The sequence below is a fragment of the Thermobia domestica genome, chromosome 9 (assembly GCF_964235325.1).
Source record: "Thermobia domestica chromosome 9, izTheDome1.hap1.1, whole genome shotgun sequence".
Lineage (NCBI taxonomy): Eukaryota > Metazoa > Arthropoda > Insecta > Zygentoma > Lepismatidae > Thermobia > Thermobia domestica.
The window spans coordinates 174,579,228-174,591,891 of record NC_137462.1 but is presented as its reverse complement, the minus strand read 5'-3'; the positions used below and the strand labels follow the sequence as shown (position 1 = coordinate 174,591,891).

Sequence of the window (12,664 nt, the reverse complement as noted above, 5' to 3'; positions counted from 1 at the left end):
TCAAATTTCAAGAGGGGCTAAGTAGCACATCGTTTTAAAGCTCTTGTTAAATGAAAGAAGATGGAACAAGTCTTTACTTTCTGTGACAACCCCATGCAAAATGGCGGCGGGTCAAATTGTAAACAAAAACTTATTTGAAAATCTATGGCCACCCCTATAAATCGGAAATGGTGAGACAAATGTGAAAACAGGAAAGGAAGTGTGGCATTATTTTCAAAGTACGACGATTTAAGTTAAAACATCTTTTCCAGGGTCCCAGGTGGGTCCAACTAAAAAGTGTCAAATGGAAGAGGGTTAAGTAGCACATCGTTTGAAAGCTCTTGTTAAATGAAAGAAGATGGAGAAGTCTTGACTCTACGACAACCCCATGCAAAATGACCTCGGGTCAAAATATAAACAAAAGCTTAATTGAAAATTAAGCGTCCACCTTGAATCCAAGATTGCCGCTTAAAACCTATGTCATTCATAACAGTACAAATCTAAATATCTATTTTTCTCTATTATGTATTTAGAAACAATAGGAAGACTTAAAGACAGGTGAATTTCGATTCACTTCAACATTTTTTTAATTCCTTAACAACACATATATGTTTTGTTCCTAATGCACGTTCTTCACGGTTCTCTCGATATTATTTAAGTGAATATAGTGAATATGTGATGAACACACAACTCAGACTTCCTATTCATACTGGTAAACAAAAGTTGAATACCTTTGTGTGTTTTTCTAATTTTGTCATACGTTGTTCATACATAAAGAACTTGCTGCACCACTCAGGTTGAGGGCTCTATTGTAACGCATTGTGATAGTTACATTTGTATGCGGTTCGTTGGTTTGATCGCAATATTTAAAGCAATACCAAATATACAAAAAAAAAAAAAAAAAAAAAAATCATTTACAAGATTGGCGAGCAGTACCAAACCACGTGTAAGTCATTTCAGTACATCGAGCTGCGTCAAATTTTGTTGGTTTAGTCACAATATTCCAAGAAATAGTATATTTATATACAAACTAACTTTTCACGGTGGCAGCCATTTGATATTTTGTGGAAATCTACTATTAACCATAAAGTAAATACCGCATTTTGCTTCTGCAACACCAAGGGGTTTGAGCTAGACATGCGTTCGATACATAGTGCGGCATTTTGAACTCAAGATGTCGTGTTTTTGAACATTTCGCACCTTTTCGTCACCTACTAATCAAAAATTAATGCTAAATTTGGTTTTCCTACCTTCAGCAGTTTGGTGTGCCTATCTTTTCGATTTAGGTTTTAAGGCCATCTTGGATTCATGGTGACCATAGATTTTCAATTAAGCATTTGTTTACATTTTGACCCGCCTCCATGTTGCATAGGGTTGTAGAAACTCAAGACTTGCTCCATCTTCTTTCATTTAACAACAGCTTTCTAACGATATGCTACTTAATCCCTCTTGCCATTTGAAACTTTTTAGTTGGACCCTGCGGAGGCCCTGGGACAAGATGTTTTAACTTAAATCGTGGTACTTTGAAAATAATGCCACACTTTCTTTCCTGTTTTCACATTTATCTCACTGTTTCCGATTTATAGAGGTGGCCATAGATTTTCAATTAAGTTTTTGTTTACATTTTGACCCACCGCCCTTTCGCAAGGGTTGTTGTAGAAAGTCGAGACTTGCTTCATTTTCTTTCATTTTACAACAACTTTCAAACGATGTGCTACTTAACCCCCTTTGCTATTTAAAAATTTTAAGTTGGACCCCATCTGGGACCCTGCGAGGAACCCTTGCGCAAACTGTATCCCCAAATTGTGTCCTTGAAAATGATGGGATATGTGTTCGCCGAGTTTTCCATTTACCTAATTGTTTCTGAACAAGTGACCCGGTTCAAACTATTCTCCCAGCTTTGTAGCTTTTACATTACAGAATATGTTGTAACTCACGACATTCCGCCCGGTGGCACGTATGACTTTGGGATTCGTCTAGTTATAACATATCAAACGCAAACACAATTGTCTCGTTTGGATCTCAGCGGAGCCATTGCGTGACACTCCCTTGTCAGCAGACTTCTTTCTGTTCTTCAAGGTTAAATCGAAGGGGCAGAGGGTTGACTACATTTCTGGTATTCAGCAGGCCATTACCAATAAACTGAACAGAATCACACAAGACTTTCAGAAGGAATTCTACAGTTCCACGTGTGCCATTACTTGTATCGAAAGAGGAGGGATGGGATGTGTGTAAAATGTTGGGTCGATGCATAAGTTCGTGCGGTTTTTCTTTGGGTTGGCAACAATGCGGCGTGAAGCGATTGTTTATCGTTATTCCGTTGTTTTACCGTAGTTGGGGCTTTGTGTATTGTGAAACACGAGTTTCCTAGATTGTGAACGTATTATTGTATATATTTCAGACAAACTAATATGGAATGTCAAGTTGAGAAAAGCGATCATTTCCGTCACATTTTACTCTTCGAGTTTAACCGAGGATCCAGTGCAGCAGAAGCTGCGAGAACAATTTATGCAGTGTACGGGAATGAAGCAATTGCTGAAAGAACAGCACAGAAATAGTTTTCCCGCTTACGAGCAGGACGGTTTGATTTGTCTGATGATCCACGTTCTGGAAGATCGCCAGATTTTGACGAAAATTGCTTGAATGAGTTGCTTCATGAAATGTATGCAGTGTGAGTTACAGTAAAATGTATGCAATCTATTGTTACACTCATAGAAATATGTTAATGTTATGTCTATGTTGTATTTGAATTAACAGAACAGCAGAATAAAAATAAAATATAAGAACCGCCCGAACTTATGCATCGACCCAACTAATAACATGGGGTACGGTTATTCTCTTTCTCTTTCTCTCTCTCTTTTTAGCATCAGTCTCGATACTTACTAAATTAACTGTGTATAGCCTTATCAAACCTAAGTAGTCACTAGTTAACGCCATCGAAGTCAGCTAACTTACAGACTTTCCTGTTTATTAGGTGAGAAATGTTCTCTACTTGTCATGAGAGCGTTGTTTCCGTGTGTTACATACAGAAACCCTTCGATATCTTTCAGCTACGTAGTATGTGTAAAGAAAGATAATCTCAAGTTTGAATTGGAATCTTTAGACCACCTATTGATCACGCTTACGAATACCGCACACAATTTGGACTGATTTATTCATACATTTTGATCATAAATTGGTGAAGTTCTTGCCTTCTTTCTATTTTAAATGTATGCATATATTCTAAAACAATGATGGTCAATTTATAATGAAGGCGGTAGCAATTTTAAGAACACATATTCACATTCTATTCTATAAACTCTTGTTCAGTTGTACAGCGGTGGACACTTCTAAATGGTACACCGTAGCCGTAAATCTCCATATGGCTGTACCATTTAGAAGTGTCCACCGCTGTACATACTTTTGCTTTCCTGTATCTAGGCCAATTAGAACCTGACCTATAAATATACAAAAGTAGCTATGAGATCTACATTAAAAAAATAAAATAAAATAAAATAAAATAAATCTGTCACCAACGGCCCTTGCCTTGCAGGCTGATGGCTGATGGCTTTAGTAACTAAAATGATAGTTTTTTTTTTTTTTTTTTCACAACTGAAAGTCGTCTTGATTCAAGTATTATGATGGCCAGATACTCTTTCCATTACACATGAAATTTATATATATCCTTTTTAATTTTTACTTGCGGGCCACCATTTGGCCATCACTGCTTTAAAAAGATGCTAGTAAGCGTTATAGGGAAGTAGTAATTGATATGTTCAAACACCTGTGTCAAAATTTCAGCATGTTAGAAAGTATTGATGAAATTTTTGCTCCTTCGTGGCTTGTATGATTACCATACGTGTCCTACGGCACACGAAATCCATTCGATTGGTGGGAGCTCATGTAATTCGGATTCCACGTTAAGCTGTATGTCTCTACGTCTCATATAGACTCAGTGCTGAAAATTCCAAACCAACAACCAATTGGTGGAGTTGGAATGAGTTCAGGAACGAAGATTAGACATAATGTGGCTAAGATCTGTAAATGATCAATTTAAGCCGACGATAGCTAATTGTTGCTACTATAAAACATGTGACACGCGTTGAATGTTAGAGAAAAACAGCAACAAATATAGAAACACATATGCACATACTCATTGTATATTCTTTACTTGTTCTAATCATATCTTTGCAGTTATCAAATCCGTTTCTACGAAAATATTGGTGGAAACGCATTTAAGAACATTCAGTTCGAATTCTCGGATCTGGCTCATCATTTGTGCACAATAAGAAGGTGATGGTAAATGGTAATATTCCCAATATGACTCTCATATTAGAACTTCTGAACATGTTACAGTGTGTTTAAATATATACAGTACTCAATTTAGCACGTATATCCCCTCCAAGGGGCCACACAAGCAGCTTTTCGGGTAGGTCAGTCATACAGATGCTGAATGTCAATCTGGTGTATGGGCGTCTTCCACGCTAGCTGTAGGTCTTACTATGCCTTAACGATGGTCGTTGTCGGAATCAGGAAGGTTGTCAGATGCCGTCCCATGTTTGGTCGATATGATTTATGTCTGGAGATCTAACAGGCCATTGCAAAAGGATAGTACCAAGTAGAGCACGCTGAATGGCCTAACGGAGAGAATGCGCATTATCGCGTTGGAAGATGAGGTCCCGCAAAATGTCCAGATAAATCGGATGACAGAATTGACGATATCATAAATGTACGGTGCACTAGTCATGTTCCTTGAATGAGAACAAGAGGCGGTTTATTGCTCCAATAGTAGGATTCCAAATGAAGGATATGTACGAACACATGCTACATTTTCTCACTCACCTGTGCGTCTACGGTCACGCATATGATCATCACTATATTCCAGATGGAAACTACTCTCATCGCCATCCATTCACCTAGCCACTACAGTCTTTCCCAACATTTCCAAAGACGTTCTCGACGATGAGCAGGTCTTACGTGTAATTATACGAGAAAAATGAGGGAACCAATATCTGCCTGCAACAATTGATTGTTTACTGGCTGTGTTCTCACATAGAAACCAGCAGTTGTTATCCTGTCAATTAGGTCGAACCGAAGAATCTTCCTGTTTAGACTATTTAGTGCGTCGCGCGGACAGGTCTGCTTTTGGGAAACATTTGCGTTCCATCGTGTATACCTTAATGGATCACTGACACGTCATCATCTACATGATCACCAAATCTGCTTAATAATCATCCGATAAACTAGTTTTCAGGCTTGACTGTCGAAACTTTTTGCTAAGCACAATCAAGATGATTGTGGAAAGGAGTCCTCTGAAGTACAAACTAGCACATGCTGTCAGCTTTGGACCCCAGGCTACAAAAGAACAATCCAGAACTTGCTCAGATTACTAGGAAACGCATCATAGAAACTCTGCATGAGCGCAACAGAATATCTGATTCTGTACCTGAGAAAGCAAGGTGTCAATTTGTGTCTTTCTGTACTGAAATCCAGGGGTCTCTTGCAATTGACTTCAAAGAATACGAAGAGAAGATCGGGCAGCATCAGATTAGATGACTTCTTTGCAAAAATAATGTCCAAGAAACAAGAATATTCCGATTTGTGTATGTTGTGAAAATATGTGTAATTTTAACCCACGGCAATGCCTCAGTGGAGGGCAGGTTCTCAGTCTATAAGACACTTATTCTAGAAAACCAAATCAAAGATTCTCTGGTAGCAGAAGCGGGTGCATGATCCAAATATGTACTAGGGAGGTGTAGAATCTGTTTCTGTTGATCGAAGAATGCTTCTCTCAGTTCGTTCAGCTCGGAGACGCTGTGATGAATACCTTAAACAGAAACGAATCAAAAGCGCAGAAGAAAGTAAAATCGAAGGTGAAAAAATAAAATTATTTGCTGAAGTTAAATTGGAAGCAAAAAAGAAACAAATGGAATTATGTTACAAACAAGAACAAGACGCTCTCGTAGAACAAATTCAAGAACTGAAAGCAAAACAAAATTGTGTTTAAAAATGAAAATGTGAGGGTTAACATGTCTCAGGGTTGGCAATATTAGGACTGATAGTGGGCCACGGTGGCTCAGTGGTAGAGCGTTCACCTCTGGTTTATGTAGTCATTTGGTTCGATCCCAGCTCGCGCCAGGGTTTTCTTGGGGCTCTCCAGTTTCCTCCCACTTTCTTCATTCCACCATTTCATTCATTTCTCATCATCACTGTCTCCTTTAACCTAAACTGCATAACCGTGGGACGTAAATCTTAAAGATTTCATTTCATTTTAAGACTGAGTAATAGGTCTCAGGAAGAATTGGCAATATATTCTTGAATGCATTTTATTGTTTTTTCAAGCAAAAAAAGTATGATTTGCAATGTCAAGGTATGTGTTACTCTATCATACATATATTATTATATACCTACATGTTAAATTTTGTGTAAATAACAATTACTTATATTGAACATAACAAATATGTAAATCCTGATTAAAAGTGTGTGTTGGACGGCTATGGGCGTGAAGAAGGCCGTTAAAAAAGTGTATGATAGAACTTACCTCATATCTTCCCTTTTATATTCAAGAATTTGTCAGGGAAATCGATCTTCACTTTTTTGTGGGAACCCTGTAAACACTACAACCAGGTACAGATAATATTCAGTGATCCGGCGGAAGATGTGTGCAGGATGTTCCAAAATGTGTTTCTACCAGTGCGATAATAAATTAACTAATCGTGTATGTGGTCATACCCAACCAGATTCTCATCTAGAGGACATAATTGTAGGACGTTAAACTCAAATATTTCATTTCATTTTTCCAATCATTAAGTTCAGTGAATATTCAGTAAAACATACGTTTGTTATCGCAGTGTTATGTTTTTCAATTATTTACATATTTCTACAGTATACTATACATATAGATAAACTTCCATATTATTCGATTATTAATTCAGTTCTATCGATTAACCTATAGAATGTTTGTTAAACATTCTTTTTCTCTTCTTTTCTCACGAATATAAGGTGCTATGTAGAAGTAGTCGAGCAATAGGTGCTATCTACTTGTAAGAAAAGATTCATGGGTTCATCATACAATGATTTTCTACTGAAATCTTGAATTCACTGTTTCATACATGATGATAATTAATTATGGTTCGAAGGAATCAAGTTTCTTCAGCTGAAGAGTAGCAGGCTGCTCATGGAGATGCGCTAAATTTATGTAAGAATTATATGGAAAGTAGTGCTTGAAAAGATATCTTGCAAATGTGAAAGAACTTTTGGGTTTAATTCGTATTTTTTTTTTAGTATTCATTGATTTGTTTCTTAATTTCTTCTTCTCATGTTTTTAAATTATTATTATTATTATTATTATTATTATTATTATTATTATTATTATTATTATTATTATTATTATTATTATTATTATTAGCAACTGTCTCCTTGGCGGTCTGGCAACATCAAACACGAAGATTTGGCAAAATAATTTCTAGATGGTGCTTTTGCATTTTTTTGCTGACAAGTGTACGATGTTTTCAAAATTTTCAAAACTATATGGATAGCATCACTATATAAGATCAGAATATACAATTTTATACTATGCTTGTAAAAGAAAACCAACAGCCAAGAAAATGTATATTATAAGAGATAAGGATATCTCAACTTAAATAAAAGTAGAAGCACTTACCATGAAAAATGTGAATAAAACTCAAATCAAACATTAACTCAAACGCAATAGTACTGACAAATTAGTTTTGTGTTTAAAAGTAAAGTAACAATAGTATTGGAAACAAGTAAAATTATCAATTTTACTTAAGCAATTATAGTTTATTGTCATTTATAAAGTTGTAAGTAGTTTTAGCTATGTATAAAATCATCGACAACTTTAAAAATCGTAGGTACCAAAGCCCGCCCTTTTGATTTTTTTTCGCATTTTTTGACAAGTGGTTTACATGTCTTCTTTTTTTTAGCCATCATGGCAGCATGAACAATTTTCCCTCGCTGTTCTTCACCGCAAATCCATACAACCATTTCACTGAAAATAAAAATTAGAACAATGGTGTAAGTTACAAATTGAGTCAAATCAGGTATCAACTAACATTAGTCAATTCTGTTTCATACTCGTATGTGTCTTTTTCCTCTCTCTTTTCTTTTGAATATGTTTGCTTCATAAATTACTGACACACTACTTTCAAGACATAATAGAGGTTTGAAATGACTTGTTTCAAGTACATGTAAACCATATCATTGTAGACCGCACAAAGAGTGAAAAAGTGACTGACTAGACCAAGACTCAAATCCGGGACCTCCGGCATACTGTGCCGATGCGTTAATCACTACGCAACCCAGTCCTCTTCCCAGAACAGCCACTCACACTCGAGGTCGGTGCTCTCCACTCGGACCATGTGGGCTGTACCACAGAATCACTGCTGTGTTTGGACAATTTCTATGTCCATATATTGAGCACCTATGACGGTTGAGATTTCATATAGATATTAGTGAAAGAGGAAACAACCGAATTTTCCAGGTCCAGTCAGTCACTTTTCACTCTATGTGCGTTATAGAATTCACATCTACAGAGAATCTGGTGTGTTTAAAAAAATCGGTTGTTTCCTCTATCATTAATATCTATACATATCATTGTAGATTTACAAATAAAGACATATAATTGTTAATTAAATTGGTTCATTATAATTTGGTGTGCCATATATTGCAATTCAATACACAAATTATTACATTCATGATTTTAACACTTTAACCGAAACATGAGTTTCAGAAACGTTATGAGAAACACAAAGTATCAGAGACCTATAAGACAATTTTGTAATATATTTACTTTGAAATGTATTTAAAGCTTTTTTTTTATATACATGGTGTATGAAAGTATAAAATAAAAGAGCCAAATAAACTTTCGCGAGTAATCAGGGGTGCTACCATTGTGTTTTAAAATTTATAACTGGGTCTCAGAGACCCATGTTTCGGTTAAAATGTTAACCTATATCTACATTATTAGATGAAAAACGAGTAGAACTGACTGACTCATCTTCATCTGGGCTTATACTACTATAGATAGAAACGTGAAATTTTGACAGAATACTCCTTTTATCACAAAAGCAAGAGATAAAAAAGATTTTTTTGTAACATATACAATATCATGAGAGGGTGAAGAGAGGTTCAAGTTTTCTTCCAAGAATTGATTATCTCACAAATCCTTGAATATGAATATTAAAAATAAAGGAGTGTATGTTTCAGCGTTTTCAAAAGTTCCGCTCTGAAAGAAAGGAGAATGGGAAACACTTTTGATTCAAATTTCCCTTACTTTATTCAGAAAGTGTCGAAAGTGAAGATAGACATGTGAAATTAAGTATATAGACTTTTAATTGAAAATAAGGGAATATATGTTCCAGAGTTTTCAAAAATTTCGCTCCGAGGGAAGAAAAGGTGAAATTTCTTTTCAAAATTATCTTCCTTCATTTAGAAAATGTTAATGAGGAGATTGGCTTAATTTGGAGATGTGAAATTCGGTACACAATATCTTCATTAAAAATGAGCGATTTTGAAAATTCCGCTTATGAAGGGAAAGGGAGAAAGAGAAACGATTTCTTTCAAATTTAGACTTCTGGTTTTGTGTTTATTACACGTTTTTTACCGTTTGAAGAACGGACACTTCTGCTAGCATATTTTCTAAATAGTATTACAGACTTTGAAATGTTCAAGTTTTGAAAACAATGACCGCAGCAATCCACATGAAAATTAAATTCCGACAGTAGGCTAGGGATTTGAGTTTGACAAATGTGTGGTATTCCAAATACAGTGATACATGGACCTACGAAGTACCCTCTTAAAAATAATGAAAGTTACGAGAGAAAAATATTTGCTAATGTTCCGCAACGCGTGAATGAGTATTCGGTTAATGAGCACGGTAAAATTTGTGTATAAGAGTTTTTAACTGTCAACATTATTTCCAACTATAAACCAAGTTTGAACTATTCAAATATAATATATATTTGAAATAATAAGTGATATTCATTTGTACTCATTTTAGAAGAAAAAAATGTTCATGGAACAATATTTACAATCAGGAGTGCTCCTCTCCATATCTAAAACTCTCCCTGAAAAAATATCTTACTAATGTTCATGCGCGCCGACTGCGTGGGTTTCGGGGCTCCAGCACCCACATAAATAATCTTGTGGGTGCGCCGCACCCACAGAATATTTTAGATAGAAACAAAATAAAATAAATACTTCTCACTTGCAATTATCAAAAAACAATAAATAATTAAAGCATTAAGTTAGAAGTTAAAATGTCTAACTTCTAAAACATAATTGTTTGTTTCCAATGTGTTTGTGCAAAGACAACCAAGCAACACACTCCCCTTTTCCTTGCCTGTCTAGCCTAGTCAGAGGCAGTCCTCACTATAAAAAAATGGAACCATATTGTGAATAGAATCGAGTACAGCCCTTTATGACAGTGTTCATAAAATATTTTAACTAAAAGGAAATTAATCAAAAAATATCGAGTCTCCCCTGGTAACATACAGTATAACACGCCCGGCCCTTGATATGCACCAACATAAATTTTGGAAAGTCGGCTCCGTTGCTAATGTTTCTCCCTCTCCTCCTCCTTCCCAAGAAAAAAACAGAAAAACAATATTGCTTTTAAAATTTATCAAAGATTCTAATGTCCAAGCATCCCCCTCTTCTCTGCCCCTAAAATTCCAAGGACACAATTTTTTTGCAATCTTGTTACAAACATACACTTATTGACAATAAGGATTTTTTTTTAAAGATTTTATTGTGATTATTAGAATAGTACATCTCTAATATTATTCACTAATACTATATGCTAGTGGTGGGCACAAAAACCGGTTTCCGGTTTTTAGAAAAACCAAAAACCAGGTTTCGAAAATTTAAAAAAAAATGGGTTTTCGCCGAAACTGGTTTCGGTAAAAACCGAAACCAGTTATGTTTTCTTCAAAACGGGTTTGGTTTTTCTCCGAATCCGGTTTCGGTTTTCTTCAAAACCAGTTCAGTTTTTTTTAATCGAAACCGATTTCACTTTTTTTCCAAAACTTTTTCTATTTCTGACCAGAATAGTGTTTCGTTGTTCTCCGGAAACCGATTCCATTTCCACAGAAATAGTTTTATGTTTTTTCCTAAATCAGTTTCGGTAAAAACCGAATCGGTTTTATGAGAAAACCGATCCGGTTTTGGAGACAATCGAAACCGAAAACAAACAAATGGTAGTCAGACGGTGCAAGGTCCGGGCTATACGGTGGATGCATCAAAATTTCCCACTCAAGTTGTGTATGGCCGCGCATTGTCATGATGGAACACAACTCCCTTTCTGTTGGCCAATTCTGGTTGCATTTTCTGGATTGCTTCGTTCAAACGGTCGAGTTGTGCACAGTACAGGACCGAATTGATGGTTTCGTCAGGTTGCAGCAGGTCATAATGGACACTTCCCTTCCAATCCCACCAAACACTCAACATAACTCTGATTGCCGACAATCCAGGCTTTGAAGTCATTTGTGGAGGGTTACCAGCCTTTGACCATGATCGCTGCGTATGATATTCTTGTGTTTCATCCATTTTTCATCGCCTGTAATGAGTCGCTTCAAATAGAATAAAAATGAGCCGTCTGACTACCATTTGTTTCGGTCTCTGCAAAACTCTATTTATGGTCAAAAAAATTGGCCGACCGAAGGGTCGCTGAAAATCACTTGGCCAAGTTTTTCGACGATAAACCACAGAAGTTCTACTCCGATGGAATTATGAAGCTAATGGCAAAAGGTTATAAATAATGATGGTCAACATGTACTTGATTAAAATTGATTTTCAATAAAGATTTTTTTTTTTTTTCAAAAATGTACCAAAAACCTCGGAGACTTTTTATATGACCCAATATATACCTCACTCATATTTTGGTAATACTGTACTATAATTAGAATAGTATATATAAGTAAACTGTCTACATTAGTGATGATAGTTGTTGTGCGCAAGCCTGCAGCACGCTGTACACTAGGTTAAATTCGTGCTTAATTAAAAACTGATTGTTTACACTTATCGAATTTAGTTCTTTTTTGAGTTTGTCCACCAATTAATATGTGGTTACACAAATATTAATGCTCAAATCTTAATGTAGTTACAGCTCTTTTCCTAATAAGAATCAACAAAGCACGTTCATATTCTGTATTATCATAATCTGTTTTCAGATAATCAAGTTGAAACAACATAGTTTTTATGTTGCATAGAGATACACAAATTGCAATCCTTAAATATAAATATAGCTCTTCTTTTTTGAGAAAATAAGTAAATTGAAACAATACTGTATTTAAGTTGCAATTAAATAATCACAATAGTTTTAAATTGGTAAATTGCCTACACGCTAGTGACTTCTAACGTCAGGCAGGCAGACAAGAAGTAGTGACATATACTAGCGTCACTTCTCTCTCTCTCTCTCTCGCTATATATATATATATATATATATATATATATATATATAGTGGCGTATTTAGGGGGCTTCCGGGCTTAAGCCCCCCCCCCCCGAAATCTTACTTACTAAAGTAAAGTATATGAAATATCTTGCAGAATTTTCACATTTTCAGGCAAAGCCCCCCCCCTGAAAGTTAGCAAAGCCCCTCCCGAAACAAATCGTAAATACGCCACTGTATATATATATATATATATATATATATATATATATATATATATATATATATATATATAT

General features: G+C 35.6%; 1 protein-coding gene across 1 annotated transcript in view; it reads right to left on the bottom strand.

Moving 5' to 3' along the window:
• Window positions 1–7,275: 7,275 nt before the first annotated feature.
• LOC145694204 (uncharacterized) overlaps window positions 7,276–12,664 on the bottom strand; it is a 78,733-nt gene continuing 73,344 nt past the window's right edge. The window contains exon 5 of the mRNA XM_081770319.1: window positions 7,276–7,969. Within this exon, the coding sequence (XP_081626445.1) occupies window positions 7,792–7,969 (178 nt within the window). The 3' untranslated portion in view covers window positions 7,276–7,791. The remainder of the gene's footprint in view (window positions 7,970–12,664) is intronic.